General features: G+C 42.9%; 2 protein-coding genes across 9 annotated transcripts; one reads left to right on the top strand and one right to left on the bottom strand.

Moving 5' to 3' along the window:
• Positions 1-3,217: 3,217 nt before the first annotated feature.
• On the top strand, positions 3,218-6,112 carry LOC128768563 (E3 ubiquitin-protein ligase MARCHF3-like). Of its 6 annotated transcripts, none has more exons than XM_053881540.1 (5): positions 3,218-3,282; positions 4,343-4,693; positions 4,928-5,132; positions 5,199-5,408; positions 5,816-6,112. In XM_053881540.1, the coding sequence occupies exons 2-5, from the start codon at positions 4,611-4,613 to the stop codon at positions 5,972-5,974; spliced, it is 657 nt and encodes a 218-aa protein (XP_053737515.1). In that variant the 5' UTR covers positions 3,218-3,282; positions 4,343-4,610; the 3' UTR covers positions 5,975-6,112. The 6 variants fall into 6 exon arrangements, with proteins under 6 accessions (XP_053737515.1, XP_053737538.1, XP_053737523.1 ...); XM_053881563.1 differs by having other exon boundaries at positions 3,232-3,332; positions 4,564-4,693; XM_053881548.1 differs by having other exon boundaries at positions 3,237-3,332.
• A 1,064-nt stretch (positions 6,113-7,176) lies between these two features.
• lmnb1 (lamin B1) lies at positions 7,177-16,454 on the bottom strand. 3 transcript variants are annotated; one of them, XM_053844978.1, is made up of 11 exons: positions 16,388-16,454; positions 12,049-12,205; positions 11,814-11,939; positions 11,563-11,733; positions 11,049-11,174; positions 9,959-10,179; positions 9,611-9,839; positions 9,418-9,522; positions 9,077-9,196; positions 8,187-8,279; positions 7,177-8,096 (listed from the first exon to the last, which is right to left on the bottom strand). In XM_053844978.1, the coding sequence occupies exons 1-11, from the start codon at positions 16,414-16,416 to the stop codon at positions 8,055-8,057; spliced, it is 1,419 nt and encodes a 472-aa protein (XP_053700953.1). In that variant the 5' UTR covers positions 16,417-16,454; the 3' UTR covers positions 7,177-8,054. The 3 variants fall into 3 exon arrangements, with proteins under 3 accessions (XP_053700953.1, XP_053700945.1, XP_053700935.1); XM_053844970.1 differs by lacking the exon at positions 16,388-16,454 and adding an exon at positions 15,220-15,381; XM_053844960.1 differs by lacking the exon at positions 16,388-16,454 and adding an exon at positions 13,908-14,447.
• Between the last annotated feature and the right edge of the window lie 32 nt (positions 16,455-16,486).

Here is a 16,486-nt window from a genome sequence, read left to right as displayed (position 1 = left end):
TTAATGCACGACCAGTATTTTGTGTCTAAACATATGTGTAACGTTTATATTTTCAGTTCTTCAAATGATTGCAATAATGACAAACATGATTATTGAAAAATAAAATACAATACAAATAATAACAATAATAGAAACGTCATTCATGAAGCTGTCTAGGCTGCGCCTAAACATTCACAACAACAAAACACGGTTTATAAATCCATGCTTTTAACTTTGGCTACATTCATGTTTATATTTTTTCGGGTTTGTAATTTTAATTCAATATAGGAATATGTTGTCATTCTGTTAAATTCAGACCGTCTTGACTTCCGGTACTGCCGTTCTTCAGTGACGCTTGACAGAACTCGTGTGTATACATAACTAAAGTCACGTGACCGCGACAGAAACGGACCAGAGGGCGTGAACTCTGGTTTATCTGGGCAAACGGAACCGCGTCTGTGCTACTTGTAACTTCCATGTAGTCCATTTGTCATTGGTTTAGGGCCTGTTTGCGAGTGTTAGATAAAAAGGGAGTAGTATCGAATGCCTTTTTGTGAAAATGTACGTTGCAACCGTCGTTTCCTGTCAAACATATTCAACCTAGTTTGTTCATTCAATGTTACATTAAAAGAAAGAAAGAAAGAATAAGTACAATACATTGGTAAATATCATACATACAATTTCATAGAATTAATATATAAGGGATTAATACACACAATGGGGAGGCAAACAATAAACAGTAAGGCAAGATTGCTCTTAAAATTCTTAGGTAATTGAAGAAGGTCTCAATTGGTAATTTTTATCAGCACAATCTTTCTGGACAACTGTGGAACAAATTTTAAATCTATTCATTTTAACGGCACGGCAACGTCACTGAGGCAGTCCAAAGGTTGGGCACTAACCTCGGGCACTTAGATGTAATCGGTGCCCTAAGATGCTGATTCAATGTTCTTCAGATGGACAACGTGACCGTGGTCAGGATTAGTTCTGCTAGACATCTTTAACCGCTGGTGGCCACAGGCTAGCGTTCTGAAGTGATGCGCTGTTTAAAGAGATGTCAGCGGGTCACCTGTGGCAGGGAAGCCTCCTTCAGCTTCAAGTTCAAATCTTGCTCTGACAAGTTCTTTTACACAGGGTGGAGAAGCAGGGGAGCCACTGTACGACAGGGCCCAGTCACATGCTGGTCACATTGCACTGATCACAGCTGTTCGTAGCATTGGTCGGGACTTGATTTAGTTTTCATAAAGTGTCTGGACAAGACCACTCCACCACTGTCCAATAGAAGCAACATGAATGACGTACATTTATTCATATCACAATGTCATCAAGACATCAAGAAAGGAAAGAGTCTCCAGTTTGACAACACTAATAAATAGGATGTTTTAGGACCGAGCGTCATATAGATGTGCTGAGCGAGTGTTGAGAGAAGGCGGGTGAAAGAGACAAGTATGTAGCTGAATGTAGCTTACGCAGAAATATTGTGTGGTTTTGGAATCGTTATATAAACCACAGTGAAGCAAGCTGTCTTTGTTACCAGAGCATGCTAACTTACTTTTTCAGAACACTCTCCAAACAAGTCAAATAGGGTAAATGAACTCCGATATATCAAGTTAATTATAATATATATATATAAATACACAGTGGAAGTAAATTTGTTGACATGATCATCAGTAAACAATTAAAACTTACTTCCTCAGAATGATGGAATTGTTATTAAATGTTGAGCTTATAAGTTTAGACATTAATAATTAAAGGGTGTGTTTACATCATTTCTTCTATATAGCATGATGTTGTAGTGCTTTTTGGCATCTGTGAACAACTGAACCTTTTCAGGTGATCTCCCTTTTTTTGTGGCCATGCCATGACAGTAAAACTGACGACTGACTTTTCCAGTTTGAATTCTTTTGAGAGAAAGAACATAATGCCAAAAGGATACCAAAGACTCTCAATCACTGCAACTGTTTATTGTCAACGAATTAAATTGAGTCAAGTAGAATAACAAAAGTAACAGCTAAATGACCAACAAAATCGCACACAATCATCTACCCTTTACCTTTTGCTTAATAATGTCATGAAAGTGAGTCATGTCTGTCCCTCCCAAGCTCACTCAAAGTGAGACACACAGGTTTGTCGACTTTTGCCGTTTGAAAGGTAAACGTACCAAATTCCATGGAATAGTAAAGTAGAAAGAGAACAGTCATCTCTTTACACCCTTTTATGCCACATTGAAATTAACTTTTTCATATGTTCAGTCATTGTAAAAACTATTATGATCTTGCCGATGTTTTCAGGATGAAAAGCTGTGGCACAGTTGAAAACAGTAAAATGACACTTGTGCTTTATAAGTTCCGAATTATAAATGCGTTTATAACTGCATAGCTTTTAGACAGTGTTGTCAGTGCAGTGGTTATTGTTTGCAGAGTCGCAGGTGCTTGTGTGTATAACTTAGAATTTCCCTTTGACGAATGGACACAGCACCTCCGCCCACAATAAAGACTTTCTTGATGTGAGTGCAGTTCTTCAGACCAGTTTATTGAGCTATGAATAAAACAAGAAAACCTAACCAGTCTTCATCAAACACTGGTGGCATGAAACGAAACTAGACACAAAGCAATTGTTCAATTGTGATGTCACTGGTTCTCTTTGATGTAACAATAAAGGGTCTTTGGAATCGAAGCGATTGCAGAATTGACATGTCATTTTAGACACGCACATGAATAATTAATAATAAAAGTACTCTGGGTCAAGCAATTATACTTGACACTCTGTAAAGAAGATGTGCGAAACCACAATATGGCGGATTTTTAAATCTGTCATAAAATATGCAGAACTTAATGATGCGTGTTGGTGAGTTGACTGAACCATCAACCTGTCCAGGGTGTCCTGCAGCGCTCACCCCATGTAGCCGGGAGAGAATCATGGCCTTTTACGGAAAAAAAAGTCGTTGGTAACATGTAACCGAACGTCTTCTTTACTCCATCAAGACTCCACTTCCCTGATCGAATCCACGATAGCCAGGTCCATCGCGTGCTTGGTTGCATTGGTAACCACAATATTTCTCACGTTTGTATCTGTTCCCCAAAGAGTCTCTCTCCCTGTTTCTGTTGAAGTTTTGTAGTGTCCTTTCTACACCACAGGAGGGCAGTGCAACTAAATATAACGCTTTGGTGTGTCAGTACTGAAACCTTTGTTATAAAGACCGGTCTGATGGATTAAAATGGTGTTTACATGATTTCCCCTTTTATTTCCTCTTTCATTATTACACGAATAGAATGACCTGACACATGAATCTCATCTATCGAGGTCATTCTCACGGCATCTTGTACTCATGCTACGTCTACTAGTTCGAAGAGGTAATATTTTAGTTGCCATGACGTCAATTAAAATCTCCAGTCAACAACACGTCACACTATGGATTGGTCGCTGTCGAAGACTGTGTGTAGAAGTTTAATCATGAGTCATTTGACTCATTGTTTTTGGCAAATGCACGCGGGCGCCCAGTGGGAAGGCTACCGCACCCCCACACGGCTGGAAAGGAACCCGTGACTTGACCAACACGTTGACAAGTCACTACGTCGTTTGCCTGCGAGGCAAAACTCGGGAGAGAACCGCGTGTGTTTAGTCGCGCTGTAGCGGAAGTACAAGCCAGAGTCGGGCGGCAGCTGAACGTATGTTTGTATCGGCGATGAATACCACATTGGATGACGTACTATGACACGCCGGCAACTTAGACATGGATTCGTAAGTGTAAACAGCAATTGTGTTGAAGAACGCTTCGGAAATGCTTCTAAACATCACGACTTTTCCTTGTTGTCTACGTTTGAGTTTTACACGCATGCGCGCTCAATTCTAAATACAAGTAGTAACGACACACGGTTAGTTGCCAAGTGCGCCAATTTTGAGGCCAAAACAAGTAGTCTGTCAATGTTTTTATTTGATGTTCAGGTTTATTTCACCTTTGTCGATTGTTGAATTCATGTACACATAACGGAAGCGAAACCTTTACAGAGAAAGAGAGCTTGTAAATTACAGTTCGTCTACCTCGACTTCGTTTGTAACAGATAGATTTGTGTCCAAATTGCATTGTCAAGCAAAGCAAATATATGTTGACATCCTTCATATGTTCGTGAGAGCCCCCTGCCTGACATTGGTCTGGAACTGTTTCAAGTTTTGCTGTAAAGCTATATTTACATTTGTCGCTGACAGTGAGTGTCCAGATGGTGCGTCTTGCAACTCATTCAAAAACAATTATTTCCTCACCCTTAGAATTTCCTAATCTCTGTTTATAAGCACCAGATGTGTCATCTACTGTATCACATTCAACCACACTCCCTCTGATAAATCTCTGTTCTTCCTTTTCCAGATAGTTGGCAAGGGTCACTGCCACAACCAGACCATACTGTCAACCCAAACAAATGCGAATGTTATCTGCCATTGGAAAAAACAATTCTCATTTAATTCAAGTCTCTTTGCTGGGAGTGTGTTGAGCTGATGGGTTCCTCTGCTGCGATGACTGACTCCTGGTAGACCACCATGCTCTGTCTTGAGAATAACCCTGTAACTGTGACCTCTGTCAAATGCCAGTGTGAGTCAAGTGGAGAGGACTCGCTGAAGTCCAGCTGGATCAAGCCATGGAGCAGTGTCGGACCCCACCTGAAGCGTTGGCCCAGCTGGGTGATCAGCTCATGCCGCTGGGACACGAGGAGAAAGAGTGGTGGGTAGTAAATATGATTTCCCCTCTGAAATTGCTAATATTAACAGGTGTAACAGGGCGTATTTCTAAAAAAAAAAAATAATGTCTCCAGTAGCATGATGGTGAAGTGTCCTCGAGGTGCTCCCTTGGCCCTTCAGGGGTTTGAGAGGTTTTACTGAGAATGTTGCAAAACAGGTGACAGTTTGCTCTTGGAGGGCATTTATTGAACCAATGTATCAAAACTGCTCTCCTCAGTGGCGTGTCAGAAACCTCCATGTGTAGGATTTGCCATGAAGGCGACCTCCATGAGGAGCTGCTGTCCCCCTGCCAGTGTCTGGGAAGCCTGGCCACCGTCCATCGCTCCTGCCTGGAACACTGGCTGTCCTCCTCTGGAACCAGCCTGTGCGAGCTCTGCCAACACCAGTTCACTGTGAAGAAGCGGCAGCGGCCACTGCTGGAGGTGCTGCTCATCGTGGCGTCAGAGGCCTCTCTGCTGGTGTCTTAACAGCCACGCTGTGTGTTTCAGTGGCTGCAGAGCGCCAATGCTGGACAGGAGAAACACACGCTCTTTGGTGACATTTTGTGTTTCCTGGTCATTACGCCACTGGCCACAGTGACCAGCTGGCTCTGTCTGCGTGGAGCCATTGATCATTATTACTTCTCCAGCTGGCTCGAGTCTGTCGGGCTCATCCTGCTCACCATCGCCCTCTTCGCTATTTACATCTTTTGGAACTTGGTGAGTCAAGCGCCTGGCGTGCATCGATGCACTGGACAAAATAATTGTGTCCAAAATAGACCCTTCCAAAAGCATGTGGCTGCATACCAATAATGTAAAATTGTATTTTCATCTGTTGTGTTATTAAAAACTGATATTACTCAGGTGTAGGTGAATAAATGAACTGGTAATTATGATGTACAATAAATAAGGTGATGAATGTAACCAAAAACCAATAGTTTGTTATAAAAATATAAAAAGACAACAGCATGTTTTGCAGTGAAGGTGAAAACGGTTGCCATGCGTGTCAAACCTTTGGCTGGTGAGATGCTGTCACAGTGCACCGCAACTGTCCAAATGTCCAAAGCTTGTTCCTCAACAACAGGCGTCTGCCAGAGTGTATCACTTTGTGCCTCTGTCTCCTGCAGGTGTCTGTCAGGCATCACTATCGACTCTATAAGGAGTGGCAGCAGTCAAATCCCATGGTGGTGGTCCTCCTGCCCAGCGACCACAGGAGGGCATCCGAGCCGCAGGCTCGACAAGTCTGCCCCGCCAGGAAACAACCATCCAAAGAGTCCATTGTTTGAAGGAGACACACCGTCACGTCTCCTTGTCTGAACCCCAGGCCTCCCACAGTGTTTGCTATTTATTGGTTGTGTATTTTCACCAGAGAATACCTGTGATATATATTTTTTTCTTTGTGTGCATTTTCAATAAACGGTTAAAACCTGAATTAAGTACCCTTGAGTGCAACACTAAACATATTCCCCTGTTAAGAGAAGGTTTAAAATTCAGTTGTCCATCTCAAACTGCAGTCGATGTTCCATAGAAATACACCATGTCATGGACGCATGTGTTCATAGTTTAATGCTGCCACAGTGCATGTCCATGCTCACCAACGGAGGAAGCAAATATGTGAGTAGTCCAACTTTTTCGTGCCATTTTGAGTGACAGGAAAAAAAAAAAAACATTGCATTCCCTTTAGCTGACAATAAGCGCAAGACTTCAACTTATTCCATATGGCTTTAGCTTCGAATCGATGAGGCGGCCACGTAAAAACACGCCTGGTTTAACCAGATCAACACCAACCCTGTGAGTGTAGAAACAGCAAAGGTATTTTCTCACAGGAAGGTACGTCTGGAATGTGCTGTGGTATGTTTTGTTTTCAGTATTTTATGAGAAAGGCTCACTAGTTATGAACTAACTGAGGATGAAGGTATAGCTACAGCGGAAAACCACTTTTAAACATTGAATCAAGTTAACTATAAAACATTTCGATGTTGAGAATACCATTCATCAACGAACAAACTCTCCTTGTGTAATTCTGTACAGAGCATTGCCTCGTGAACTTTTAACCCCAAAGTCATGCCACAGTGGGATGTCGCAACTGGCACTGGCCTGTCACGTTCACTCAAACTACACTACACACAAGTCCCAGTGTTGCACACGTGCTTCCTCAGACCGATGGCAACTGGTGTCGTGTACTGTGTGTTACAGTGTCAATATTTGGAATCTGCACTGGCAAACAAATATTGACTCTATGCCAACAATCCTGTAATTTATATTAGGATGAAGTACTATTCCACTGAAGCAATGTCACTATATCCACGCCTCTTTCCTCACAAGTCACTGAAAAGCTTGACCCCTGCCCTCTGAAGGCCTCAAGGTAAACACCCTGTTACTTTTAATGTTTAGTCAATGCTTGACGTAGCAGTACTTTTATGCGGTTCAGATAATTGAGGGTCCAGTGTGAGTCAAGTATGTCAAGGAGGTCAAACATGTTGCAGCGTTCAGTAAAAGAAAAACATTTATTAACTCATCTCGGAACATCACAAACACAGCATGCAATGTGAGACACAGAACACTTCAAACATCAAGTTAATACAATCAACACCTTGATGGTGCAAAGCTTATAATTTAAATCTGCAACTTAAACATTCTCAATTTGGGATTGTGCTCATTAGGTTTCGTAGCAAAACGGACTGAATTTGAATCCTCCTGCCGTGAAGACTGTCAAGTCCAAGAAAAGATGCTTGGTATTTTAGAGGCAGTGAATATGAAAGGAGACCAAACTAGTTCTTTAGAACCCAAGAAATGACTGCCATTAAAGACCACTCTCTTTTAGATTATTTGAACCTCAAGTTTGCTTCATTCTGGCAGCTCTTGTTAGAGCATCAATAGTGCACTTCCAAGCTTTCAGTCAATCCAGTTTTTTTTCCCTCTGTGAAACGTGGCAGTGGGTGAGAGGTGCCAACATAACATCTAAGACTAAAGGCTAACTAGGCTATCTTGCTGGATTTTGTTTGAACATTGGAAAATTGACATTGCCATATTTGGATTTGGTTTCCACATTCCTTATAACCAGAATGCCAGCTGTGTGATAATCAGCCTGCCTCCACTTAAGTAACACTGGCAGACCTTTGACTGTCTCGGCTTCACTTCCAGTGACAAAAGTAAGGCCTGTAAGTTGCATCAAAATGATTAAAACAACTTTAAATATAAAACAAAACATTGAGCAATTTATTTCCTTCAAAACAGGTTTGTGAGAACAAATAAAATCCAGACACTTTTGAAATACACTACAAAAGATAGAAAAATAATCTAGCGTTAGAGTTGGCAGCTGTGTAACAGAATGGGCTCAGTGTAGGGGAGACTGGTTCGGTCAGCTCACATGATGGCACAGCTCCTATTGTGAGCAGTGTTGCCTCCCTGCACACACAAATCTGTGTTAGTTTACCAGAAAATGGTTTTCTCTTAATACACAGTGACCACGAGAGACAGTGAAGATCCAGCACCCACCTGCTGCAGCATTTCTTCCTCAATCTCCTCCACAACATCCTCGTCTTGCTCTTCTATTGCCATCTTGTATGTGGTGGTTCTCATCGCAACTTCCTGTCAGACATGTTCCACGCTTAGCCAGCAGACATGTTTTGTACAGAGCATTGCAACAGAACTATGATCCGGCGACTACAATGAGTTCGAAGAAGACTTCAGTGAGCTCAGTGACTCATGGTTTTCTCAACAGGAAAAGCACATTATTGGGCAGGTTAAAGCACATCAACTTCCAGTCCAGTGGTCCTCAATCCCCGGGCTGGGGACCGTGGATCGGTACCAATTGATCCATGGATCAATGGTACCAGGCCACGCAAGAAATAATTATTTCCGTTTTGTGTATCATCTGAGTCTGAAGTAGCTTTTATTTTGAAAAACCTTTTATGATGAAAGATGACCGGATACTCTTGGTTAAGCCTCGGTCAACTTGAGAGCCAAAATTGAACTTGAAATCTGGATTTATTGTGGCCGTCGACCGTCACTCACAGAAGGGACCGTGTCATGCAGAGAAACAAGCTCAAGGCTCCCGTTGATTTAACCATAAGGTGATTTGAAGTGTATCTGTATGCTATTTTGAAGGCATGTTTAAACGTTACCATGGCAACCAGAGTCAGAGAGCATTAGGGCACTGGTTGAGCAGAGGAGAGTTTGTGAGTCTTAGTGGGCACACAAGCATGCAGAGGCCTGATCTGACGGTTCAATGTGGCAACTTCATACCCCCCGGGGCAACGGTCCAATTGTCAAGCTTTGACCCGTTGGCAGTGATAAAAAGGTTGGGGACCACTGGTCTAGTCAATACATCGATTGTTAATTTGCCGGGGGTCATCCATGTGGCTAAAATGAAAGTGTGTTCTCACTTCTCCCTGAGCGTTGCTTAGCGCCACATGGACATCTGCTCCTGAACCCCAAGAGGTTTGGTTCTTCCACACCAGGTCTGTTGGAGGCTTCGAGCTCACGCCAGCATCAGAGGTCCAGATCTGCAAACAAAGAGATACAGAGCCATGAATATACGCAACACCATGCTGGAAAACAGGACACTTTCAGGCACCTCCCTGCTGAGAACTTCCAAAACATACAGCGATTATTTAACAACGCCAAACTTGTTGTTAGGTGTCCATCCAACTGTGACCTGTCAAGGTGCACCCCCACCTCTCACTTCATGTACAGTGAAGACAGTGGATGAAATGACAATTCTTACCGTGACTTTCTGGCCGGCCTTTAAGACATACTTGGGTGTAAACTTGTAGGAAGCTGTGGAGTTTCCGATTTTCTTGGTCAACTCAAAGCCCACCATGGCCTGTTCCTGGAATCATGCAGGAGAACAAGACAGAGAGTGGTGTCACCATTACTTGCACACGACGTAAAATAGGAAAGACTTGAGGCTCACTCACTTCATCGCCAGTGTTTTGGAGGCTGATGAATTTGCCATCCGTGTCGATTTCGTCCACAACGATGGGTCCTGTCGCAGAGGCTGAGTGAGCGATTGACACAGAGCTGCTGGCTTCCTGTTCCTCCACGTCCACACGCTTCCTCTTCCCTCGCGAGGTACGCACACTGCGGCTGCTGGAAGAGGCTCGGGACACGGTGACACGAGAAGACGGAGTAGGAGACAGCTTCAGCCTGGAGGCAGACGGAAACCATTGTCAGACCACACATCCGATTTTAAGTATAATCACCCACATATCATTCACACCCCTGTGTGACACATCATAACACGAACTCGGCCTCAGGCATCTCACCTATCCTCTTCTCCCTCCAGAAGTTTGCGATACGCATTGATCTCCATGTCCAGAGCCAGTTTCACATCCAGCAGTGATTCATACTCGTCCAGCTGTCTCTGCATCTTCTCCTGTATCTCAGCAACCTCACGATCTTTTTCTGCCAACAGCCTGCGACTCATGTCCTTCTCCTGAGTCAAAGCGGTCTCCAGCTCCATGATACGATCACGCCACCCACGAGTCTGTGGATGAATGAGAAGGTAATGGAAATTGTGCATTTATCATACAGTGTCAATAATATTCATTGTTTGTGCTAATAAAGAAGTTATTCACAGACGGAGGAATTCTGGATGAGGGAGTGTGGCTGAGTGTGTGTGAGAATTTGAAGTTTCAGGTGGAGTCCAAAGACGGGAGGAACAAACACTGGAACTCATTAGAGGGTCCAAGGTCAGACAGAGGAGTCTGGGAAGTACCAGCTTTCCCAGAGCTGGAAGGAGCTGGTCCTGATAAGAGCCACCTGTTCGTTGCCATTGTTACGAGGGAGCCAGCGACCAGGACTGGCGTCAACAGCGGAGGACCAATCGGACGAGGACGGACCCCACGTAGAGAAACTTTTGTGTATAGAGGGTCAAGACAAGCTCAGATAGTTTTTTGTCGCTCTACCGGACTACTGCTCAGGCTAAGTCAGGTGTAGTTGCTGACCCAGAGCTCTGCGTATGTATTAGACTCCTCTGTCAGGGAATACATTTCTTGGATACAACTTGTTGGTTTCTTGGTAGTCATTCTCACGAGTAAACGGACGCGCGGAGGTACACGGGAGGTGTATTTCCAACAAAGGTCTGGATGAAATGACAATTATTGAGAATAAAACGCCCACTGACGGGGAAGATTCCAAACCCCAGACCGGCATAAGTACATCGCTGGAGATTAATTCTTCAGCTGAAAATCACACTAAACACAAACTAGGTTTAGCAGGGGTGATGCTCAGAAATGCACCATATTGGCACAGAAATGGCTTTAAAGGTCAACATGTGATCAGAGTAACACACTATATGTACAAATGTGATGACATCGATAATGAATTCTAACAACAAATTCATCAAGAACGCACCTCCTTCTGAAGTCCAGTCAGCTGCGCAGTCAGACTCTCAATTCTCACTGAAGACTCGCGCAGCTCTTCACGGGCGATGTTCGCTGAAACACCGTTCATCTCTGACATTCTGTGCAGTTCCTCCAGCTGCAATGAGGCGACAATGTTTCAATCTTGTTCACACAATGAAGGAGGAACTGAGCAGCATCTAAGACTTCCTGATACTCAGGAAGTTGGTAGAGCAAGTGCGCAGTTTGTTGTTTAATATCGTGTGGCGATATAATACATTCAATAGCACAGCACATCTGTTCTTCATATATATAGGGACTGTTATGTATCCAGCTTTATGAACACTTCAAGATAATGAGACAGTTTATCTCACAGTGGAGCAAATCTGTCTCAATATCACAAAGGTTTAAGTCTTACTCTGTCATTGTCAAATACATCTTGCATACAAACACAATTTTTTTCTTTAAAAGACAGAGCACATCAATGTTTCCTTATACGACCAGTCAGAATGAGGAGATGTTCATACCTTGGTTGCATACGTGCTCTCCATGTTTTCCTTGTAGCATTGGATCTGCTCCTCATTCTGTGCTCTCATGTCAGTCAGAGCCTGTGTCAGTTTACATTCATACTCTTCCTTCCGTCCCGAGTCCACTTCCACCAGGCGGCTCTCATAACGTTGCCTGGCCTCCTTCACCTCCTGCCACAGAACACAAATCAAGCATTGGTTGGGAACGCATCACATTGTAGCGGTTAGCCTCTCGAATCCCTCATCCCTACCTCTTTGTGCATGTTGTTGCGGAAGGCCATCTCCTCAGTCAGACTCTGGCAGCGGTTTTCCAAGTCGACACGCGTAAGCATCTCATCTGCAAGTTGTTTCCTCGTCTGAGCGAGACCCACGTCCAGCTGCAGGCGATAGCAACGATATGCCAAACCAATGTTTACGATTTACATGAGTAAATAACCCACACAGCTGTGAACCGATGACAATGCAGGGAGAAAAAGATAAGTGCACCTCCTTAAGCTGCAGCTCCAGGTCAGCCAGCCTGGCCTCCAGGCCCCTCTTCTCAGACAGCGCTGTGTTGAGCATGGCATCTTTAGAGTTCATCTGTGCCTCCAAGTCCCTCAGCTTGGCCTGAGCTGCTGCTGCCTCAGAGTCCTTCCTGTCAAAGCTAGGGGGACAAACACAGAGATGTTTTAATAACACAAGAATAACCCTGCAATGAATGGCAGTATATATTGCAGACACTTCTCCTCCGGCAGACATTTTGTCTCCTATTCAGACTTGTTAATAATAACATAATTCCTAGAGGTCTTGTGGGGATTAAAAAAAAATAAAAGGGGGTTAGTCAAACTTGCAGAACGCAATGACTTGGCAAATAACACACAAATGAGGGCCTTAAGTGGTGGCGATATTTTAACATAAAAATGTAAAAGTTGTTAATTTTGTGCTATAAGTTAGGGCCAAAAAGCTGCCACCTTCCTGGGTTTTGACTCATCTTCTTCTATTTTGGAAGCATTAATCTGATGGGATTATTTAAGGAAAGTGAGGAACATGTTTACCTAGGTGTGCCTTCACCAGAAAATCGCAGGGACAATAAAAAAATACTGGGGGTCTTGTGTCAAAATTGACATCCAAATTTAAGAGCAACACACTGCTTTAAAACAATTGATAAAGGTGAATAAAATTTGATTATTAGATTAGTGCCTTTATTACTAGGGTTTATGAGCAAGTCAGCCAGTGTAGAGGCAGAGGTCAGTTATTTTCACATAGTGAGACTTAGGCCAACAAGGAGTGGATGAGGCTTAAGCTTGCGGAGGCCAAGGTATGATTGGAATGTGCAGTGGTATGTTATGTTTTTAACATTTACTAAGGAACACTAGCTGTCTATAAAACTGACCAAACTGTGGATTACTGTATAGGATACATTGGAATAACAGCACAAACCATTGAATAATAGTTCCCCAAGTTTAACAGGAAACCATTGCTGGAGGTGACTAAAAATAAAGCACACAAAACTTGTTACCGTGGTTAACTGAGGGAGAAGAGTGTTCTTGGGGCTTCTTATTACAGTATACTCGCTTGAGTCTCACAGTTACTTCAGCTACTACCATAATGCTGTATGATCCTCAAAAAGAGTGTTCAGCAGTGTTAGTCATTTGTCATCAAATTGGCTTTTAAACCATGTGTTAGTAGACAAACGTTACAGCAATTGCTTTTGGTGTAATAATCCGTGTCATGTGACCACTGGCTGTCTTCACCACCTGCGCTGATCTGTCAGACAACCCGGCCATACACACAGGTCCTTCTGTTGAACAACGCACATGCTTCCTCAGCAGCTCCGCACATGACTCTTCAGACAGACGATAACTTGCGCCGCGTGAACTGTGTCAAGGTGTCATTTAATTCTGAACCAATGGAACCGTCTTAATATCACAACTAGTATATGTGACATTATAGTAGCGCGAGCGGAATGTGGTTATAAGAATTTAAATATAATCTTAAGTTAGCACCATTAAACAGCGGGAGTTAATGGTGTGAACTATGTGCTCAAAGCTTTTCAACATCAAAGTGTTGTTTTGAAAACACAACAGTGGGCGGGGCTCCGTTGACAGTCGAGTCAAGTGAATATCGCACCTACTTCACATTTCTGCGTTATAAAAATGCGATATTAACCGTATGTTCGAGGGTGTTTGGACGCCATAACTGGGGTCACGCGGGTACCGGCAGAAACGTAAGCCCACCAACGGACGTACGCACGAGCGCGCCAGGGCTCGAAAATCAAAACCACCGGCAAGTAGCAGCTAAGATAATCGCGTTTCGTCCCCGGCGGTATCTGTCCCACCTGACACGCTAATACGTTCGAGGCTTACTTCTGAAGCAGCTGCTCATGGTCGGCCTTGATCTTCCCAAGCTCGATCTGCAGCCAGGCCCGGTCCTTGGAAGAGTCATCCAGAGACCGCCTGGTATCGGCTAGCTCCGTCTCGTACAGCGCTCTCAGCCCGCTGAGCTCCCGGCTACGAACCTCTTCCCTCTCACTAATTTGCAGGTGGAGCACGTCATTTTCAGATTCGAGGCTGCGGACTTTGTCGATATAAACAGCCAAGCGGTCATTGAGGTCCCGGAGCTGATGCTTCTCCTGCAGCCTGGTGATCCTCGTCGGGCTGAGCGGGGTGCCGCTGCTACTGCCGCCGCGTGTGCTTCTCTGGCTGCTGGGAGTTGCAGCTGCGCTCGCCATTTCAGACTTATTTATCCCACGTAGAAGCAACGAAAAGACCGAAGGAGTTGACTTGTAGCACGAGCACGCCAGCGACGCCAATAAAACTACCGCAGAAGTAATTTCGCTCTTTACTCCAGCGAATGAAAGAAAGAGGGGTTTGGCTTCTTAATATGGCGGCTCATTGAAAAATTTACGCTGTGCGCCAACAGCCAATGGCGTACGGCGACGCAATGCGTCCTTTCAACTTCACCGTGTGCGGTTGCTCGTTTTTATTATTAGTACACGCCGACGAGGCGGGACACACTTCACAAGACGACTCGTATAACTAATGTGGAACGCTGGGGGGGTTTTGGCAGTAAGAAACAAACGCCTCTATTTTCCGCGATAACGGAAAAGATTCAGAAAAGATTTATTAACGAAAACATTTTATAAACAAAATGAGACGTTGTGTTTCAGGTGGGTCGTCAAAACCTCAAGCAATAATGTTTACTCTTAATATTGATGTTACATGTTTGCTCCATGTTTTTATTCTTAGTTGACGTAACATATTATTATTATTGTTGTTGTTATTATTAGTATTATAGCTGGACCAGAGGGTGTACAGGATGCAGATCTGTATACCAGTTCAAGCTTCAGGCCCTAGATCACAAGAGAAGTTGAGATTAAGAAGTTGTATTAGCAGTAGTGCAAAAACAAAGTAAGATAAAAAAAAAAACAACCTGTGGTAAAGTGTGTGACGACACCTTCCAATAGTCACTCAAATTCCTGGTCGTGATCAACAAAGCACAATGAAAGAGACAAGTGAACGAATAAGAGGCTTGAACGTGACATGTACAGATGAGTTGAGGAGCACACTGCACCTTGTGTAAATCAAAGGTAATCTTATGTTCCAACACTAATTCTACTTTAAGAAATTGCTTTTATCTATACATTGTTAAATGGAAAATGAAGCCATATTTATTTACCAGTATTGTTGGCACGCATTTCTCTGCTTCATTCCTACTTGAGAGTCATAAAAATGCATTTTCTTGTCCATTTTATTCCATTCTTTAGTCAAACTCAAGTTAGATTTCTAGTCTTGACTGGTTTTATAGCAAACTCAGTTTCAAAGAGTCAGTATTGACATTGTTGTTGTCTGCTCGTGAGACTGTTATTCAGCTGAATGTCTTTATTTCACACACTTCTGTTGCCAGTATGTAAGGACCTATAAATCACATAAAAGCCATTGCGTGCAATACAAAAGCATCAGTGATGTACAAAGACAATTCTTATATAAAGTTAAGGGCACAAGCCAAGCAGCATCTCAAAAGCTTAGTAAGAGCAACCCTCCTAATGTTATGAATGTGTACCATTTTGTCTCTTGTACTTTAACATACTTTAATGCACTTTCACAATCATGACAATCATGGCTTATAATATCAGTTCATTGTTGTTCAATTTGAGGCCAGTAGGTTGGACAGAATGTTAGGAATGTGCTGTGGCATGGAGACTGAAATCCACATTCTGCCACAAAAATAGCACATGCCTTTCTTTTGAAAAGGTGAAATGGGTAACATCATCTTTTATAAAATACATGTAAACTATGATTGTAAAATGGAACCATCGTTGATTAAATGAAAGTTGTTCTATCAACCTGATCTATTTATTTTCTTTTCCTTTTCTGCTCAAGCATTCCACACATATTCCTGGGGCCATGAATCAGCTTCAGCTCATTGCATACTCAAAACTTGAGACACATAGCACATTTTGTCAGCTTTGCTCATTGGAATCATGGGAACCATGTTGGCCGCTGCTGTGTCCTTTAGATTTTAGTGGTAGAGTATAGTCTTACATTTGTTACCTATTACTTTAAGTAAAATGTTAATTTAGTTTGTTGCAGGTAGTGTGCAGTTTATTGAAATACTTTTTGGCCATAATTAGATTTCCTCTGTTTTTGGTTGAAATTAATTTTTTTATACAGTATGCTTTATCATTGGGGGAAGAAGGTGTTATTTGCGGTTAGTAATCCAAAACATTTAATATGAAAGACAGCACTGTTAAACAAAAAATAAGTTGCACTATTTTAATACCACCTTGATTAATAGTTTTGTTGTCCTTTGTTTTAAAGGATGATTTCTGTAAGATTATACTCACCTAAGTTTGGCGTGCTGCAGATTTCTCATCTTCAAATGAGCAGTCCACAATGACCGTGATGTTTCCAAAAATCCCAGGGTCATTAAAGAGGCCATAAAG

This window comes from Synchiropus splendidus, chromosome 1 (assembly GCF_027744825.2).
Source record: "Synchiropus splendidus isolate RoL2022-P1 chromosome 1, RoL_Sspl_1.0, whole genome shotgun sequence".
Taxonomy (NCBI): Eukaryota; Metazoa; Chordata; class Actinopteri; order Syngnathiformes; family Callionymidae; genus Synchiropus; species Synchiropus splendidus.
This window is presented reverse-complemented; position numbering and strand designations above follow the sequence as displayed.

What these genes read in the sequence shown, in the direction of transcription:
- LOC128768563 (XM_053881540.1), top strand. Translation starts at nt 4,611, where the DNA reads ATGGAGCAGTGTCGGACCCCACCTGAAGCGTTGGCCCAGCTGGGTGAT. An exon ending in GGACACGAGGAGAAAGAGTG is followed by an intron (nt 4,694 to 4,927) that starts GTGGGTAGTAAA and finishes TGCTCTCCTCAG; the next exon opens with TGGCGTGTCAGAAACCTCCA. An exon ending in GGCAGCGGCCACTGCTGGAG is followed by an intron (nt 5,133 to 5,198) that starts GTGCTGCTCATC and finishes TGTGTGTTTCAG; the next exon opens with TGGCTGCAGAGCGCCAATGC.
- lmnb1 (XM_053844960.1), bottom strand. Translation starts at nt 14,272, where the DNA reads ATGGCGAGCGCAGCTGCAACTCCCAGCAGCCAGAGAAGCACACGCGGC. An exon ending in TGACTGGACTTCAGAAGGAG is followed by an intron (nt 10,180 to 11,048) that starts GTGCGTTCTTGA and finishes ATTCATCCACAG; the next exon opens with ACTCGTGGGTGGCGTGATCG. An exon ending in AGGCCGGCCAGAAAGTCACG is followed by an intron (nt 9,197 to 9,417) that starts GTAAGAATTGTC and finishes CTTTGTTTGCAG; the next exon opens with ATCTGGACCTCTGATGCTGG.